This window comes from Carcharhinus amblyrhynchos, chromosome 11 (assembly GCF_965287045.1).
Source record: "Carcharhinus amblyrhynchos chromosome 11, sCarAmb.v2.hapA, whole genome shotgun sequence".
NCBI lineage: Eukaryota > Metazoa > Chordata > Chondrichthyes > Carcharhiniformes > Carcharhinidae > Carcharhinus > Carcharhinus amblyrhynchos.
The window spans coordinates 95979449-95999714 of NC_137334.1; the positions used below are offsets into that span (position 1 = coordinate 95979449).

The 20266-nt window shown below is 51.1% G+C and overlaps 1 protein-coding gene across 1 annotated transcript in view; it reads right to left on the minus strand.

Moving 5' to 3' along the window:
• Positions 1–19605, minus strand: part of LOC145350234 (rac GTPase-activating protein 1-like) — a 40767-nt gene extending 21162 nt beyond the window's left edge. The window contains exons 1-7 of the mRNA XM_080199295.1: positions 19521–19605; positions 16308–16507; positions 8755–8888; positions 8210–8291; positions 5932–5985; positions 5736–5840; positions 265–382 (exon numbers count right to left, since the gene is read on the minus strand). Of these exons, the coding sequence (XP_080055421.1) occupies positions 265–382; positions 5736–5840; positions 5932–5985; positions 8210–8291; positions 8755–8888; positions 16308–16507; positions 19521–19605 (778 nt within the window). The remainder of the gene's footprint in view (positions 1–264; positions 383–5735; positions 5841–5931; positions 5986–8209; positions 8292–8754; positions 8889–16307; positions 16508–19520) is intronic.
• Positions 19606–20266: the final 661 nt, after the last annotated feature.

Here is a 20266-nt window from a genome sequence, read left to right on the forward strand (position 1 = left end):
GAAGGGAGTGGGGATTCTCAGGTGGCCCGAGGAGTGTAAGGGAGGGGGGAGGATTACAGGGAGGTTGGGGGGGAGATTACAAAGTGAGAGGGGGAGGTTATGGAGGGAATTGGCAAAAAAGGTGAAAATTTGAGTGTTGCGGGGTCAGGGGTCAGAGGTCAGGGGTGAATGGGGTGTCGCCAAGCCCAGGATCAGAAGCTGGGAAGGAAGAAGTTAGTGATCCCGGGAAGTGTCCCGATCCTCCCCCTTCTCTGATCCACAAACCTGCCAAGCTGGGGAGTTGCCTGTTCCACTCTACATGCCGGCGACGAACTCGTTCCCTCGGAGAGTCCGTGTGGCCCTCGCACACACTCCCTGTTTTACTGTCCACTGCATCACCATCCTGGAAAAATCAACAACAGATTTGCATTTCTATAGCACCCTTCAGGACTACCAGAGTATTTCCAGCCAACTGAATACCTTTTGCAGTGTAATCACCGTATCATGGAGGAAACGCAGTCAGCAATTTGTACACAGCAAGATCCCACAAGCAGAAACGTGTTAATGACCCAATCATGTGTTAATGTGATGCCAGCCAGGATTAATATTGGTCACAACATCAGGAAAAAAAACTTTCCTGCCCCATAGTGACCTTCTCACACACAGAAATATAACCTCCAACTCGTGGGAAAGACAGAGGAACACATTAGGGAGAGATGCACAACTTCTTTGCAAATCTATAACTGGGACTTTTAATTATCCTAATATGGGTTGTGATAGAGGTCGTGTAAAGGACACAGAGTGTTGAGGACAATGTTCTACATCAGTTAAGTTTCTGACCTAATGAAAAGACTATTAGACTTGGTTCTTGGAAATGAGGCAGGCCGAATCAAGTGTTGACAGGAGAACATGACAGGGATGTTATCAGAAAGCTTAGGTAAGCAAGGTACAATTTACTTGGAGGAGAGGGAAAGAAAGATCAACGTCAACAGGACAAGAATGGACCCTGTCCAGGGACTGGCAGACAAACCTACAACTGAACAATGGGCAGCTTCTTGAGGAGAAACCTTAGACTCCACTTATCTCAGCAGGGGGCATGTAGGGCAAACAAATCCAGAGCTCTCAAAATTGAGAGCAGAATGAATAAGTATTCTGATGAGAGATTGATAATACAGTCAGGCTGCTTATAGAAACTTCAGAGGAGATGTGAAAGAAAGAAGCAAATGGTAAGTAGGAGAGAAAACTGGCAGCTAACAAAAGACGTAAAAATGGTATCATGGCGATAAATTCAGCATCTGTGGAGCAAAATTAAACAATCCAATGTGACTTCACAGAACTGTACCAGGCAGATCATCTGACATCAGTATTGGAAGTGTAACTGACACCAGCAACACTGTCAACCCAAAGTCCTTCTCAATAACATCTGGGAGCTGATGCCAAAATTGGGGAGCTGTCATTCAGGCTAGTCAGAGCCTGACGGTATCATACAGAAACTTACCATTCCGGAATGTGTCCCATCCCAAAAGCAGGAGAGATGCAGGCGGCACTGTGCTATACAGTCAGGAGGGGGTTGCCCCGGGAATCCTCAGCATTGACACCGGACCCAACGACATCTGGTGGCATCAGGTCAACACACGGGCAAGGAAACCCACTAATTACCATCGGCCGTGCCACGATCCGACAAGTGGGTCGTTGTCAGGTGAACAAATCATAAAAGGGAAATGCAGCAAGCTATCCTAACTCTTGTACCCCTGAGAAGAAGATATATGTTCTGAAGTCTGAAGCCATAAACTGTAGTAACACCTTTGGGGATTTTAAATATTACATTTAAACAGAAACAAAAAAAAACTGAAACACACGTGGTTAAAATTAGTCTCAGAACATCCCCACAAATACTTCCAATTTAGTTAAACTCACAAACACACACCATCTTCAGCAACAATCTTGAATAGATTTGTGAAGTACAAAATCTATTTAGCACAAGACAATCTCACTGCTGTAGGGAAGCGCTGGGATGTGCCTTCTCTCTCTCCCATTCTATACATTTTAAAATAAACCCTGCTTTCTGTACAACACACACACTTTTCGGAGTTGGCCAGGCAGCTGCCTGACTTTGCAATTTCACAATCTCTCTCACACGTCATTTCGGGAGATCTTCCATGGTCACACCCAGCACAGCTCACATCTTTCCTTTAGGATCGTCCTTTTCCATCTCGATTCCTTGGGATATCGCGGGGACGAAATCCTGGAACTCCCTCCCTGACAGCACTGTGCAATCCATGTGGTGTAGGTACACCCAGTGATTCATGAAGGCAGCTCACCACCACCTTCTCAAGGGGCAATTAGGGATGGGCAATAAATGCTGGCCCAGCCAGTGATGATGTGGAGGTGCTGGTGTTGGACTGGGGTAAACACAGTAAGAAGTCTCACTACACCAGGTTAAAGTCCAATAGGTTTATTTGGCAGCACAAGCTTTCAGACTGCTGCCCCTTCATCAGGTGAGTGGGAGTTCTGTTCACAAACAGGGCAAATAAAGACACAAACTCAATTTACAAAATAATGATTGGAATGCGATTCTCTACAGCTAATCAAGTCTTAAAAAGGTACAGACAATGTTAGTGGAGAGAGGGTTAAGCACAGTTTAAAGAGATGTGTATTGTCTCCAGACAGGACAGTTAGTGAGATTTTACAAGTCCAGACAAGTCACAGGGGTTACAGATAGTGTGACATGAACCCAGGATCCTGGTTGAGGCTGTCCTCGTGTGCGGAACTTGGCTATCAGTCTCTGCTCAGCGACTCTGCGCTGTCGTGTGTCGTGAAGGCTGCCTTGGAGAATGTTTACCCGAAGATCAGAGGCCGAATGCCCGTGACTGCTGAAGTGTTCGCCAACAGGAAGAGAACAGTCTTGCCTGGTGATTGTCGAGTGATGTTCATTCATCCGTTGTCGTAGCGTCTGCATGGTCTCCCCAATGTACCATGCCTTGGGACACGCTGCAGGAAAGGATATCAGGTAGACAACGTTGGCCGAGTTGCAAGAGTATTTACTGTGTACCTGGTGGATGGTATTCTCACGTGTGATGATGGTATCCATGTCGATGATCCGGCATGTCTTGCAGAGGTTGCTGTGGCAGGGTTGTGTGGTGTTGTGGTCACTGTTCTCCTGAAGGCTGGGTAGTTTGCTGCGGACAGTGGTCTGTTTGAGGTTGTGTGGTTGTTTGAAGGCAAGAAGTGGGGGTGTGGGGATGGCCCTGGCGAGATGTTCGTCTTCATCAACGATATGTTGAAGACTCCGGAGAAGATGTCGTAGCTTCTCCGCTCCGGGGAAGTACTGGATGACGAAGGGTACTCTGTCCACTGTGTCCCGTGTTTGTCTTCTGAGGAGATCGGTGCAGTTTTTCGCTGTGGTGCATCGGAACTGCCGATCTATGAGTCGAGCGCCATATCCTGTTCTTATGAGGGCATCTTTCAGGGTCTGGAGGTGTCTGTCACGATCCTCCTCATCTGAGCAAATCCTGTGTATACGGAGGGCTTGTCCATAGGGAATGGCTTCTTTAACATGTTTAGGGTGGAAACTGGAGAAGTGGAGCATTGTGAGATTGTCTGTGGGCTTGCGGTACAGTGAGGTGCTGAGGTGACCGTCCTTAATGGAGATGCGTGTGTCCAAGAATGCAACCGATTCCGGAGAGTAATCCATGGTGAGTCTGATGGTGGGATGGAACTTGTTGATATCATCATATAGTTGTTTCAGTGATTGTTCACCATGAGGCCAAAGGAAGAAGATGTCACTGATGTATCTAGTGTATAGCATTGGTTGAAGATTCTGTGTGGTGAAGAAGTCTTGTTCGAACCTGTGCATGAAGATGTTGGCATATTGAGGTGCGAATTTGGTCCCCATGGCTGTCCTGTGTGTCTGGATGAAAAACTGGTTGTTGAAGGTGAAGACATTCTGGTCCAAGATGAAGCGGATGAATTGTAAAATCTGGAGATTGGCGGTTATCGGCGTTGAGTACTGAGGCAGTTGCAGCAATGTGGTGGTGGTGGAGGATGCTGGTGTAGAGAGCCGAGACAGCCATTGTGAGGAGGAGTGTTGCCAGTTCAACTGCTCCATGTGTGCTGAGTTTCTGTAGGAAGTCCGTAGAGCCAGTGATGCCCACAACTCAAATATTTTTGTAAAAAAAAAATCAGACAGAATAGCGTTAAATTTGATGGTATGTTTCTGATGAGATGCTCATGGAATTACAAAACGGCATTTGGTAAAGTGCCAGATAATAAGCAGCATAGATTGGAGGGGAGTGAGAGAGAGAGGAAACAGGAGTAATCGGTTAGTGGTAAACTGCTGTTTTTCAGAGCTGAACAAGATTAAGAGTTCCCAAGGGGGGGGGTGGGGTCTGTGTTCAGATCATGCTTTCCCCGATATAATGCAGGCCACAATTCCCTAATTTATCCCTGAACAAAACGTATTTGAACCAGGAGATAGAGAAACACAGAGTCCGATAGGGAATAAACAGGGTAATCAAAGGTGACATCTGGTGCAGAGACGGTGAAGGGAAACATTTTTGTTGGAAAAACAATTAAAATCAAAGGGTTCTCCCATGCTGGGTAGAGACACCCATCAGGAGCACTTAATATATCCCAACATTGGACATAAACCGGCTGTTAAAGGTGGCCGCTACAGACGATATGAATGTTATAATTTTTACTATAGACCACATCAAATCCTTAATTAAATACAAACATAGACGAGGCTCTCAGCCACATCTGGAATTCACAAATCTCACTGTTCAAAGATGGGCCAACTCCTAAAAACCATGGAGTTTCCCAACTGCCTGTCTGTTCATTCCGGACAAAAAGGGATTTTCAAAAATCAATAGTCAGGATCCACCTCCCTTTGCATCAAGGTGACATACCTGCACTTGTGCCTCAGTATGTGATGGATGCTGGTTTCAGGGCTTGCACTTTCATCACCCTCAGATCCATTAGAACCAGTGGCCAGTACAAAATCCAGGCTCAAACTAACGGCAAATCATCAGATATTTAATCCATCCCAGTTTCAAAGTTCATCTCGGAAATCGTGGGGCTGCGTGACCGTAAATCGTGAATCAGAAACTGAGGTCGCAGTAATCTGGAACCATGCACGATCTGCACTGTGTGCTGCTGCTTAAACCTGAATCAGGGCAATGTCTGGGAATAAATAACCTTTACTTTTAAACTCTCAAAATCCTGCTGCTGAATATCTTAATTGGAATCCACATTCCGAACAATCCACTTCTCTGCAAAACATACCGATTCCAGACGACAGCACAATGGTACAGGGGTAGGAATGTGGGGTCTGGGGGTATACGTGCTCTGTATCACTGATGGTGGCAGACAGATTGAGATAAAAAACCCTGGGTTTTCTACCAGGGACAGCGTATAAAAAAACAACACACGTTACAGTAAACACTGCTTCAACCTCAGGACAGCAATGAATCCACTCTGGCCATATTTCAGGGAAGGAGTGATGTCCCTCATCACCAACACCAGGGGAGAATAGATTGGAGAATTCAGTAACATCCTTGGACAGAAGGTGGAGATCGAGATATTCAAAATCTGGAGTAAACCTGGTGGATCTAGAACCAAACAGCACTGGTTCATAGTCACTGCAACAATCCACCAAAACATCCCCCCCCCGCCGCACCCCTTCAACATCCCCAATCCTTACCCAGGAATCTCAGGCAGCTCATCCCAATCCCCACCGGAAACCAGGAACTGATTACCTTTCCGGGTGTGGAAGTCAGCCCGTCCCCAGGCTGGTCAAAAGAGAGAGAGCGCGACCTCCTGGGAGCGACCGGAGGGCGGTCGATCAGAACACGACTGGAACGCTGCAAAAAGAGACACAGGAAGATCCCAGGGTAACTGACCAATCTCAGCCTCAGCCAAGAGAAAGCAAGAGGCAAAGTGTAGGTTTCCTACCCTCTTGTCCCGATTCTTGGGTTTGATCGGTTTCGCTGCTGACGAATTTACATCCTGCAACAAGACAGAGACACACACAAACCCGGAACCACTTCCAGCCTCACCCCTCTCCGAGAAATCCTGTGTTCCACTCTGCCTTCAACCCGCGCAGGAGTGTCACACCAAACCCGACAGCCACAGCCACGACCCCCTACCCCCCCCCGCCCCCAGAGCCACGATCCCCTACCCCACCCCCCCCGCCCCCAGAGCCACGACCCCCTACCCCACCCCCCCGCCCCCCGAGCCACGACCCCCTAACCCCCCCGAGCCACGACCCCCTAACCCCCCCGAGCCACGACCCCCTACCCCCCCCCAGAGCCACGACCCCCTACCCCCCCCAGAGCCACGACCCCCTACCCCCCCAGAGCCACGACCCCCTACCCCCCCCAGAGCCACGACCCCCTACCCCCCCCAGAGCCACGACCCCCTACCCCCCCCAGAGCCACGACCCCCTACCCCCCCCAGAGCCACGACCCCCTACCCCCCCCAGAGCCACGACCCCCTACCCCCCCCAGAGCCACGACCCCCTACCCCCCCCAGAGCCACGACCCCCTACCCCCCCCAGAGCCACGACCCCCTACCCCCCCCAGAGCCACGACCCCCTACCCCCCCCAGAGCCACGACCCCCTACCCCCCCCGCCCCCAGAGCCACGATCCCCTACCCCACCCCCCCCGCCCCCAGAGCCACGATCCCCTACCCCACCCCCCCCGCCCCCAGAGCCACGACCCCCTACCCCCCCCCGCCCCCCGAGCCACGACCCCCTACCCCCCCCCCACCGAGCCACGACCCCCTACCCCCCCCCCACCGAGCCACGACCCCCTACCCCCCCCACCCCCCTACCCCCCCTCCGCCCCCAGAACCACGACCCCCCTACCCCCCCTCCGCCCCCAGAACCACGACCCCCCTACCCCCCCTCCGCCCCCAGAACCACGACCCCCCTACCCCCCCTCCGCCCCCAGAACCACGACCCCCCTACCCCCCCTCCGCCCCCAGAACCACGACCCCCCTACCCCCCCTCCGCCCCCAGAACCACGACCCCCCTACCCCCCCTCCGCCCCCAGAACCACGACCCCCCTACCCCCCCTCCGCCCCCAGAACCACGACCCCCCTACCCCCCCTCCGCCCCCAGAACCACGACCCCCCTACCCCCCCTCCGCCCCCAGAACCACGACCCCCCTACCCCCCCTCCGCCCCCAGAACCACGACCCCCCTACCCCCCCTCCGCCCCCAGAACCACGACCCCCCTACCCCCCCTCCGCCCCCAGAACCACGACCCCCCTACCCCCCCTCCGCCCCCAGAACCACGACCCCCCTACCCCCCCTCCGCCCCCAGAACCACGACCCCCCTACCCCCCCTCCGCCCCCAGAACCACGACCCCCCTACCCCCCTCCGCCCCCAGAACCACGACCCCCCTACCCCCCCTCCGCCCCCAGAACCACGACCCCCCTACCCCCCCTCCGCCCCCAGAACCACGACCCCCCTACCCCCCCTCCGCCCCCAGAACCACGACCCCCCTACCCCCCCTCCGCCCCCAGAACCACGACCCCCCTACCCCCCCTCCGCCCCCAGAACCACGACCCCCCTACCCCCCCTCCGCCCCCAGAACCACGACCCCCCTACCCCCCCTCCGCCCCCAGAACCACGACCCCCCTACCCCCCCTCCGCCCCCAGAACCACGACCCCCCTACCCCCCCTCCGCCCCCAGAACCACGACCCCCCTACCCCCCCTCCGCCCCCAGAACCACGACCCCCCTACCCCCCCTCCGCCCCCAGAACCACGACCCCCCTACCCCCCCTCCGCCCCCAGAACCACGACCCCCCTACCCCCCCTCCGCCCCCAGAACCACGACCCCCCTACCCCCCCTCCGCCCCCAGAACCACGACCCCCCTACCCCCCCTCCGCCCCCAGAACCACGACCCCCCTACCCCCCTCCGCCCCCAGAACCACGACCCCCCTACCCCCCCTCCGCCCCCAGAACCACGACCCCCCTACCCCCCCTCCGCCCCCAGAACCACGACCCCCCTACCCCCCCCTCCGCCCCCAGAACCACGACCCCCTACCCCCCCCTCCGCCCCCAGAACCACGACCCTCATTTCACCTCCCCCTCTCCCACCCCCCCCACCCCCCACACCCACAGAGGGGTCTGAACAATGACAATAACCCAGTCAGAACTCAGATATTTCCGCTCCCCCCCCCCCAACCCCTGTAATCTTCCGTCGACCCTGTGCTGACTCACCAGCCCCTCGTCACAGGTTCTGTCGTAACTGATACTGGAACAGGAGAAGTTGGAAGTCATCGTTTCATCAACAGCAGAGAGTCTGGAGACGGAAACAGAAGGTCAGGCCAGAAAGTGCTGCATTTCCATAGCGCCAGGAGGTCAGGCCAAGGGACTGAAGGTGCTGAATAGTATCTCATCCCCAGGACATCCCTAAACATACCAGAACAAAGGGGTGAGGATGGAGACTCACAGCAATACGGTCGACTCTCCAGGGCCCTGGGGCTGGTGTGCAAGCTGTTGTATCAAACCACAAGAGGGTAAATAAACCTTGCCTAGATGCTGCCACCTTAGAGATTGGCAATAAACACTGCCTTTGCCAGCAATGCCCAAGCTCCAAAACCAAGGTGTCATTATCAGAGGCTCCCTAATCTTCCCAGTAATGAAGATTCTGAGATTCCATCTCACCAGCAGGAAGTCCCTGATGTCAGTGGCTGCACACAGAGGGTGATATCACCGGAGCTGGAAAAGCAGCTCGTGCTGGGAGGTCACTGAGCAGACTGTACCTGGCACCGGCCTGCCCCTTGGGCCCAGTCTGGGCCGTTAGGGCCTTGAGGAGATTCTTCTGATCTTCATTCTGCAGCGTCAGGCTCAAAGCCTCATTCTTCAGCACATCATGAACCAACTGCAGCCTGCGTTCCTGGAGAGGGAAAAGCACAGCAGTTAGGAGACAGCACTGGACCAGGGTCAGCGGCAGCGCACAGGGGGGAGCAGGGAAGGGAAGGGAAGGGGGTGGGAATGTGGAAAATAGAGGAGGCTGTTATAGAAGCAGAGTTCCAATCCAGCTCCTCAGCTTGCAGCTGCTATGGGAATGATACGGGATGATCCCTGCCTGGAGAGTGGGATTGAAGCAGGTTAACACTGTATCTGGGCCCCAGCCCGAAAACAGAACAATTTGAAATGAACAGAGCTTGTGGTGAATATTCAGAAATCAGCAGTCAGCATAAGGTGTGTCAGTGAATGGGATACTTTGGTTTGGAAATTGAACGTTACACTGAGTAATCTCTGCTTTAGGGATATTGCAGCGAGGGTCACGGGTCCAGTATGGGCAGTAACACGCTGGAGTGGGCGAGGCTGTCTCAGTGAGGTGGAGAGACTGAAATCAGAAAGTTCTCCTCGGAAGTGTAGAGGAGAGGGAGATTTCTCTTCTATCTGGAAAGTGGGTCAGTAACAAATAACCAGAGGGTTAATGATGATGTAGAGATGGTGGTGTTGGACTGGGGTGGGCACTGTAGGAAGTCTCACTACACCAAGTTAAAGTTCAACAGGTTTATTTGGAATCTTTATTTTTCTGCTCAGCGATTCTGCATTGTGAGAGAGTGAATTAATATACAACATGGAGAGAAATGAGGGAGGCTCGTTAAGATTGGGAATATACAGACAATCCATTGGAATTGGATCCATCGGAATGTTCAAGCACTGCTGGACCTGTACTGAGAACCCATAGAAAATTACAGCTCAGAAACAGGCCTTTTGGCCCTTCTTGTCTGTGCTGAACCATTTTTCTGCCTAGTCTCACTGACCTGCACCTGGACCATATCCCTCCACACCCCTCTCACCCATGAACCCATCCAAGTTTTTCTTAAATGTTAAAAGTGACCCCGCATTTACCACTTTATCCGGAAGCTCATTCATACTTGCTGAACCAATTCTAGTTTCAGGCAGGAAGATTCATTGGACGACTCTTTCAGATTGCAGGGAAAGGAGCAATGGGCCGAAAGGTCTCCTTCCACAATTCCAACAGAATACCATCCCCATCAAAAACTCTCAACTGTTTCACACAAACTGCCCCATAACAAAATACAAACCCTGCGGACAACATTGAACTCTGAACCACTGGGGTCCATTCCACTTCCACGATTAACGTTTCCACTCAGCAAACCTTAGATAGAATCATACAGCGCACAAGAGGCCCTTCAGCCCATCGAGCCCACACCAACACATTAAAAACACCCGAACTCCACGTGGCCCATGGCCCTGAATGTGATGATGCGCCAAGTGCTCATCCAGATACTTTTTAAAGGATGTGAGGCATCCCACCCTCCCAGGCAGCGCATTCCAGACCCTCACCACCCTCTGGGTAAAAAGGTTTTTCTCAAATTCCCCCTAAACCTCCTGTCCCTCACCTTGAACCTCTGTCCCCTCGTGACTGACCCTTCAACTAAGGGGAACAGCTGCTCCTTATCCACTCTGTCCGTGTCCCTCATCATCTCATACCCCTCGCTCAGGTCACCTCTCAGTCTTCTCTGCTCCAATGAAAACAGCCCAAGCCTATCCAACCTCTCTTCATAATTTAAACACTCCATCCCAGGCAGCATCCTGGTGACTCTCCTCTGGACCCCCTCCAGTACAATCACATCCTTCCGATAATGTGGTGACCAGAACTGCACACACTGCTCCAGCTGTGGAGTTCTATACAACTCCAACCTGAGTCCCTTGGTTTTTGTAATCTACACCCCGATTGATAAAGGCAGGTGTTCCAGATGCTTTTTCACCACCTTATCTGCTTTCAGAGATCTGTGAACAAACACGCCAAGGTCCCTTTGTTCCACAGAATTTCCTCATGTCCTGCTACTCATTGAATACTTTCTTGTCAAATTACTCCTTCCAAAGTGTATCACCTCACACTTTTCAGGGTTAAATTCCATCTGCACTTATCTGCCCATTTGACCATTCTGTCCATATTTTCCTGTAACCCAAGACACTCCGCCTCACTGTTAACCATCCGGCCAATTTTTGTGTCATCCACAAACTTACTAACCCTACCCCCCACCTAGTCATCGATGTCATTTATATAAATGACGAATAATAGGGGCCCAACACAGATCCCTGTGGTATGTTACTGGACACTGGCTTCCAGTCACTAACGCAGCTTCTGTCATCACCCTCTGTCTCCTACAACTGAGTCAATTTTGATTCCACATTACAAAATTATCCTGTATCCCATGTGAATTTACCTTCTTTACAAGTCTCCCACGTGGGACCTTGTCAAAGGCTTTGCTGAAATCCATATAAACTACATCGACTGCACCACCCTCATCCACACACCTGGTCACCTCCTGAAAATACTCAGATGTGTTAGGTATGACCTCCCTGTGACGGAGAGTCAGCATGGCTCCCTGATCAAGCTTTGCCTCTCCGAATGGGGAGATTTCGTTGATCTATTCAAACCATGAAGCACTTTGATAGGATGAATCTGGAGGAGCGATTTGCTGTGACAGGATTGGTTCATTGCCAGGGAACACAGTTTGATGATGATTGGCCAATGATCTGGAATTGTTGGCCTGAATCATCATTGGATGTAGAATCATTAGCAAGGAGGCCATTGGGCCCATCAAGGTCATGCTGGCAAGATCCAGATTAACCCCACTCCCATCACTCCACTCTGATAACTCAGCAAGTTTACACTTCCCTTTCGAATCATCCATTGCTGCTTTCTCTGCATTGAGAGTGCCTCGCAGGAGACGTCAGGGGAAAGTTTTTCACTCAGAGGGTGGTGAGTGAGTGGAATCGGCTGCCATCGGTGGTGGTAGAGGTGAACTCGCTGGTGTCTTTTAAGAGACTTCTGGATGAGTATATGGGGTTTAATGGGATTGGGAGTTACAGATAGTTTTATGGCTTGGTAGGTATAGATGTGATCAGCGCAACTTGTGGGCCGAAGGGCCTGTATGTGCTGTAGTGTTCTATGTTCTATGTCATAGAGGAGAAGGAAAGGAGAAAGGGAACCCTCCTGAGCACGTGTGGGACCCAGGCCTACAATTTAACACAGCCTCAACCCCAAGCACGTCTGACTCCAAATTGCAGAGATAGTTGAATTGATGGAAACATTCCCACCCAAAGCCATGGGTAACACTGCAGCAATTTTAACTTAACCCAACCGGGGGATCCCCTGGGGAAACCATTGCAAGTTAAGACAAATCGCAGAACATTGCGACTTTGGAGCAACACTCAACAATATGCTGCAGGACTGCTTAGTCTGTGGGGTAAATAATCTCATCCAAAGGAAACTATTAACAGTGGCAGATATAAAGTTTAAGGTGGTGCTAGAGATATAATTGGTGATGGAGCGTGCTGAGGGGCACAGGGGCTACAGAGACTGCACAACGGCACGGTGCGCTAGTGAGGAACAGCACTGTCCACTATCCCCCTGGTCCTATCACTGACCCCCAGGGTACAGAACTGTCCACTATCCCCCTGGTCCTATCACTGACCCCCAGGGTACAGCACTGTCCACTATCCCCCGGTCCTATCACTGACCCTCAGGGTACAGCACTGTCCACTATCCCCCTGGTCCTATCACTGACCCCCAGGGTACAGCACTGTCCACTATCCCCCTGGTCCTATCACTGACCCCCAGGGTACAGCACTGTCCACTATCCCCCAGTCCTATCACTGACCCCCAGGGTACAGCATTGTCCACTATCCCCCTGGTCCTATCACTGACCCCCAGGGTACAGCACTGTCCACTATCCCCCTGGTCCTATCACTGACCCCCAGGGTACAGCACTGTCCACTATCCCCCTGGTCCTATCACTGACCCCCAGGGTACAGCACTGTCCACTATCCCCCTGGCCCTATCACTGACCCCCAGGGTACAGCACTGTCCACTATCCCCCTGGCCCTATCACTGACCCCCAGGGTACAGCACTGTCCACTATCCCCCTGGTCCTATCACTGACCCCCAGGGTACAGCACTGTCCACTATCCCCCTGGTCCTATCACTGACCCCCAGGGTACAGCACTGTCCACTATCCCCCTGGTCCTATCACTGACCCCCAGGGTACAGCACTGTGCACTATCCCCCTGGCCCTATCACTGACCCCCAGGGTACAGCACTGTGCACTATCCCCCTGGCCCTATCACTGACCCCCAGGGTACAGCACTGTCCACTATCCCCCAGTCTGGGGAACAATCCTTTCCCACAACTCACTCAGAGTATCTTTAATTCGAGCTGCACTGACCAATGGGAGCAAACAGTCTTTGATAAATGTTTCCTTACAATTAACACAGGCCAGTCTGCACCGGATTCCCCCCAATCTTCACCCTTAATTGGATTTTTACAGATCTCTGCTGCCCTCTCCCTAATAAAACCTTCTCTAAATGTCGACTGATTTCCGTCTCTCTCCCCGGTGTCACCCACCACCCCCCCCCCCCCGCCCCCCCACCGCTTAATTGCTTCCCCTCCCACAAACATTCACTCCCATCACCTCCGACACACAGTGGCAGCCGTGTGCACCGTCCCCAGGATACACTGCAGCAAATCCCCAAGGCTCCAAAGGTAAAGAACAAAAAATTCCAGCACAGGAACAGGCCCTTCGGCCCTCCAAACCTGTACCGACCGTGCTGCCCGACTGAACTAAAACCCCCTACCCTTCCGGGGACCATATCCCTCTATTCCCATCCTATTTACCTCTTTTTCAAGATGCCCCTTAAAACTCACTCCCGTATCCACTTCCACTCCCTCCCCCGGCAGCGAGTTCCAGGCACCCACCACCCTCTGTGTAAAAAATCTGCCTCATATCTCTTTTAAACATTACCCCCGCACCTTAAACCTGTGCCCCCAGTAATTGACTCTTCCACCCTGGGAAAAAGCTTCTGACTATCCACTCTGTCCGTGCCTCTCATAATCTTGTAGATTTCTATCAGGTCTCCCCTCAACCTCCATCGTTCCAGTGAGAACAAACCAAGTTTCTCCAACCTCTCCTCATAGCTAATGTCCTCCATACCAGGGCAACATCCTGGTAAATCTTTTCTGAACCCTCTCCAAAGCCTCCACATCCTTCTGGTAGTGTGGTGACCAGAATTGAACACTATATTCCAAGTGCAGCCTAACTAAGGTTCTATAAAGCTGCAACATGACTTGCCAATTTTTAAACTCAGTGCCCTGGCCGATGAAGGCAAGCATGCCGTATGCCTTCTTGACTACCTTCTCCACCTGCGTTGCCACTTTCAGTGACCTGTATACCTGTACACCCAGATCCCTCTGCCTTGTCAATACTCTTAAGGGTTCTGCCATTTACTGTATATTTCCTATCTGCATTAGACCTTCCAAAATGCATTGCCTCACATTTGTCCAGATTAAACTCCATCTGCCATCTCTCCACCTAAGTCTCCAACCAATCTAGATCCTGCTGTACCCTCTGATGGTCCTCATCACTATCTGTAAATCCACGATCTACACATCCTTTCCCAGAGTCATCATCCACCAAATCCTTCTCTTTGGTGAATACTGACGCAAAATATTCATTTAATACCTCACCCATTTCCTCTGGCTCCACACACAGATTCTCTCCCTCGTCCTTGAGTGAGCCAAACCTCTCCCTGGCTACCTTCTTGCTCTTTATATATGTATTAAACCTTGGGATTTTCCTTAATCCTGCTGGCCAATTAATTTTCATGACCCCTTGCTTAAGTTTCTTGCTACTTTCCTTGTATTTATTCTTACAGGAATGTGCCCGTCCTGAATTCCAATCAACTTACACTTGAAACCCTCTCACATGCCAGATGTTGATTTGCTCTCAAACATCTGCCCCCAATCTACATTCTTCAGTTCCTGCCTAATATTGTTGTAATTAGCCTTCCCCCAATTTAGCACCTTAACTTGAGGACTACACTTATCTTTATCCATCAGTACCTTAAAGCTTACTGAATTATGGTCACTGTTCCCAAACTGCTCCCCTACTGAAACATCGACCACCTGGCCGGGTTCATTCCCCAATACCAGGTCCAGTATGGGCCCTTCCCTAGTTGGACTTTCTACATACTGTTTCAGGAAACCCTCTTGGATGCTCCTTACAAACTCTGCCCCATCCACACCCCTCACACTAAGTGCATCCCAGTCAATCTCCAGGAAGTTAAAATCTCCCACCACAACCCTGTTACTTTTACCCCTTGCCAAAATCTCCCTACACATCTGTTCCTCAATCTCCCGCTGGCAGTTGGGTGGCCTATAGTAAATCCCCAACATTACGACTACACTTTTCCTATTCCTGAGCTCTTCCCATATTGTCTTGCTGTATGAGCCCTCCGAGATGTCCTCCCGGAGTACAGCTGTGATATTCTCCTTAACCAGTAGTGCAATTCCCCCACCTTTTTACATCCCCCTCTAACATGCCTGAAACATCTGTATCCTGGAATGTTAAGCTGCCAATCCTGTCCTTCCCTTAACCAAGTCTCTGTAATAGCAACAACATCACAGTTTCTAGTACTAATCCAAGCTCTAAATCCATCTGCCTTACCTGCTACACTTCTCACATTGAAACAAATGCGCTTCAGTCCACCAAACCCTCTCTGATTTGCAATCCCACCCTGCCTGCTGTTTCTCTGAGTCCTACTGGCCCTACTCTCTCATTCCCCTTCAACTGATTCACCTTTGCTCTGGGTCCCACCCCCCTGCCAAACTAGTTTAAATCCTCCCGCGTGACACTTGCAAACCTCCCGGCCGGAATATTTGTGCCCCTCCAGTTTAGATGCAACCCGTCCTTGTACAGGTCCCATCTGCCCTGGAAGAGACCTCAACGGTCCAGACATCTGATATAATGGCCCAGAAGGCAGCTCACCATCACATTCTCAAGGAGCAATTAGGAATGGACAATAAATACTGGTCTAGACAGTGATGCCCACATCCCATGAATGAATTAAAATTCAGACCAACCAGAGAAAGGAAGGGTAGCAGATTTCCTCCCTAAGAGGAACCTCCATCTATCAGATGGGTTTTGATCTCAGTGCAGTTGTTGGACCAATGTTCCTGAGACTGCGTTTTAATTCCGGATTCATTTATTGATTTAATCTCAGTTCAATTCCTCAATTGCAGGATTTGAACTCCTGTTCCCCAATCATTTTTTTCACAGCCTCTGGAGTGTGAAACTAATAATAGGAACACGACACTCTCCTACCCTGTCAGGAGAATGGTTATTACAAAGTTTGCAAATCCCCCATGACAGAGTTAATTTCACACATCCCTAAACAAGAGTAACAAGCTGAATGCATTGAAACTGTGACCAATACAATCCGCGTTATGATTCTCCTCCAACGTCCCCCACTTTCCCCAAGATCCTACCAGCTGCTCACAGGCCAGATCAGCCTTTTGTCTTCTCCTGAGCTCCACGTCCAGTTGACTGCACGCGTGTTTGAACCTCACGCTCAGAGCAGTCAGTTCTACCTCCACCTTGGCCAGCCGATTCCGATTCTCCATCAACTCCTCCTCGGCATTCCTCCATTTCTTCCTGCAGTTCTCAAAGTTCCTCGCCAACTGAATTTCTGCAAGACAAGATGGCAAGTGCATCAGCAAGAACCTTCCAGATGGAGATGGTTTCCAAGCTCATTCCCCACAGGAAGCTACGTGTATAATATCATGGACAGAATCCCAAGCTGCTTCCACAGGAATGATTAATGTTCTTTAGGGAAGGAAATCTGCCATCCTTACCTCCTCTGGCCTACACGTGACTCCAGAGACACAGCAATATGGTTGGCTCTGAAATGGCTGTGAGCCCAGTTGTACGTGGATGATATTGGAATAGCGTGGGTTAGATGGGCTTTAGATGCTAAATAAGATGAAAAAGGAATGACACCAGATGGGCGACGCGGCAGCAGCCTGGCACCCAAAATCACCACAGGATACCATGCCCTGTCAACCCTGCTAAGCCCCCTTTACTAACACTGGCCAAAACCGGGAGAGCTGTCTCACAGACTAGTCACACAACAGACTGACACAGTCATATCACAGAATCATATCTTATAGATAATGTCCCAGACACCACCATAACCATCCCTGGGTATGTCCTGTGTCACCGGCAGGACAGACCCAGCAGGGGAGGCAGGCGGGGCACAGTGATATACAGTCAGGAAGGAGTCTCCCTGGAAATCCTTAACATTGGACCCCGTGAAGCCTCAAGTCAGAGTCATCAGGTCAAACATGGGCAAGGAAACTTTCTGCTGATTACTGCACCCCCACAACCGTTCCCTCCCAAGCTGATGGATAGAATCCTACAGTGCAGGAGGTGGCCATTTGGCCATCCAGTCTGCCCTGACAGTCCCACCCAGGCCCTATCACCAGAATTTCATGTATTTACCCTGCTAGTTGCCCTGACACTAAGGAGGCAATTTAGCATGGCCAATCCACTTAATCTGCACATCTTTGGACAGTGGGAGGAAATAGAAGCACCCAGAGGAAACCCACGCAGACATGGGGAGAACATCAGGCTTTGCACAGATGGTGACCCAAGCCAGGAATTGAACCAGTGTCCCTGGTGCTGTGAGGGAGCAGCACTAACCACTGTGCCACACTTAGTGCTTCTCCACTTGGAGGAAGCATTGAGGTGGTGGGTACAGAACGTACTCTGGGTGGGGAACTCAATGTCCATCGCTAAGAGTGGCTCGATAGCAGCACCAGAGAGCGAGCTGGCTGTGTCCTGGACTGGGATTGCAGCAGGTACCGAGGAAACCAAGAGGGGAAAGCACAGTCGGCCTCATCCTCAGCAACCTACCTGCTGTAGGTGCATCTGTCCACGGCAGCATCGGTAAGAGTGACCACCACATTGTCCTTGTGGAGATGAAGTCCCACCTTCACAACGAGAATAACCTCCATCGGGTGGTGTGGCACTGTCACTGTGCTAAACGGGACAGACTTCAAACTGATCCAGCAGCTCAAAACTGGACATCCACAGGACACAACGGGCCATCAGTAGCAGTGGGGCTGTACTCCAGTACAATCTGTAACCTCATGGCCCGGCATATCCCACCCCCCCAACTCACCCATCACCATCAAGCCAGGGGATCAACCCTGGTTCAATGGAGAGGGCAGGAGGGCACGTGGGGGGCAGCACCAGGCAGACCGAAAAACGGGGGATAGGATTTTACAGCCTCGTCCGCCCCAAAATCCCACACGGGGTGAAGAGACCTCCCCATGCTGCGCCCCTCACCCTCTCCGATTCCCATAGCAGGCAGGACAGTAACGTTCCGGCTGAGGTTCACATCTTGGTGAAACTGCAGCGCAGGAATACCAGCTCACTCAACAGCATAAGCAGCAAGTAACAGAGCGAAGCGATTCACAAACATTGAATCAGATCCAAGCTCTGCAGTCCTGCCACATCCAGGTGTGCGTACAAACACAGGACTGGTTCACAGAGCTAGGGGCCAGGAATTTCAATACATAGAACATAGAACATTACAGCGCAGAACAGGCCCTTCGGCCCACGATGTTGCGCCGACCAGTTAAAAAAAAACAATGACCCTCTGACCTAAACCAATCCCTTTTCATCCATAAACCTATCCACGGAGTAAAGGGTGTAAACGTACTGGGAGAAGAACAATTGGAAGGAAAAGACTCCACCTCAATATCCAGCTCATTCTAATGAATATTCCACCCAGATTGGCTAACAGTAGGGCAGCACAGTGGTTAGCACTGCTGCCTCACAGCACCAGGGACCTGGGTTCAATTCCAGACTTGGGTCACTGTTTGTGTGGAGTTTGCATATTCTCCCCATGTCTGCGTGGGTTTTCTCTGGCTGCTCTGGTTTCCTCCCACAGTCCAAAAGATGTGCTGGTTAGGTGGATTGGCCGTGCTAAATTTCCCCTTTAGTGTCGGGGGATTATTTAGGGTAAACATATGGGGTTCTGGGGATAGGGCTTGGGTGGGATTGTGGTTAGTGCAGACTTGGTGGGCCAAATGGCCTCCTTCTGTACTGTAAAGATTCTATGATTCAAATAACCCCACATATCAGAGTGGATACATCAACTATTAAATCACTTTGGAAAACTCTAATCAGTGGGGTCAGAGTGACACTAAACAGAGCCACATACAGGAAAATATATTCAATACATTTTATGGGTTCAGGGAGGAGGCATTCAGTTATTACATTATCTGAACACAATATTTAGCCTCACTGTGGGCAGATTGAGAATTTAGAAGTGACCTTGAGATTATCATTAACACACAACTCATTCACTAATGTCTCCTGGGGATAGAAATCTCTCCAGGCAGGTGGGGCCTGGCCAGGATCACACACACTCCAAACATTAACACGTTTCCCCTCTCTCTCCATCTCACTGCCAAACCTGCAGAGTTTTTCCAGAAATTTCTGTTTTTATTTCAGTTCCACATTAGCCTGGGTGATACTGAACTATCCCTGGTCCAGTCAGATACCTGGCTACGTCACACTGCTAATTAGGGATGGACAATGAACGCCAGTTGTGTTGGTGATACAATGAGGATGAATTTACCCAGTCCATGCCAACCTCAGCCCCACACATTAAACACAATGCCCAGAGTTACCTCGCTCAGAACCATGAGAAACTCCTTCACACAATCCAATTAGAATGTCCAGTTTCTTCTGAATGTTTGTTTCAAACTTCATCATTGTTCAGTAGCTGAAAGGAGTAACCGATACCTCACTGTGAAGCCCAGAAACATCCCCCACTTGACACACAATCCCTGAGTACACCTGGAAACATTCCTCTCAAATTGGCAGCAATTGGTTAATGAGGCAGCCTTGCATTTGCAGACTCTGAGCTCAGCTTGTAACTAAACGAATGAGTCCAGCAATGTCCAGCTGTCTCTCAGTCATTGCTGGATAATTGGTTAATCCAGAATAAAGAGCTACTCCCTTCACTTTCCAACAGGAATTGCCACACTCAAACACCTTAATGGCCAATCCAGGGAGTTCCCAGCTTCCTACAGGAATGCAGAGTAACTGCTGCAGGATTCAGCTCCTTGGCAATGTGGAACGTGTCTGGATATCACATTGGTGAAGGGTCTGGTGTTTAGACTGTGTCAGTGTTGGAGCCTGTCTGATCTGGGTCAGCTCTTGCTGTCCTTTCCCATCAGACTAACTGCCACAGATACCCCTCCCCCCACTCCATTAATTCAAGGGTTCTGCTTAGCCCTGAGAATCACATTCCGATCTGGAAGTGACTGGGAGCTGCTGCGTGCTCCCAATTTCCAGCCACTATTTCTGCAGCATCTCTCTCCATACTAACACAGAGGGTGGGGGGTGCCTGGAACGCACTGCCGGGAGAGGT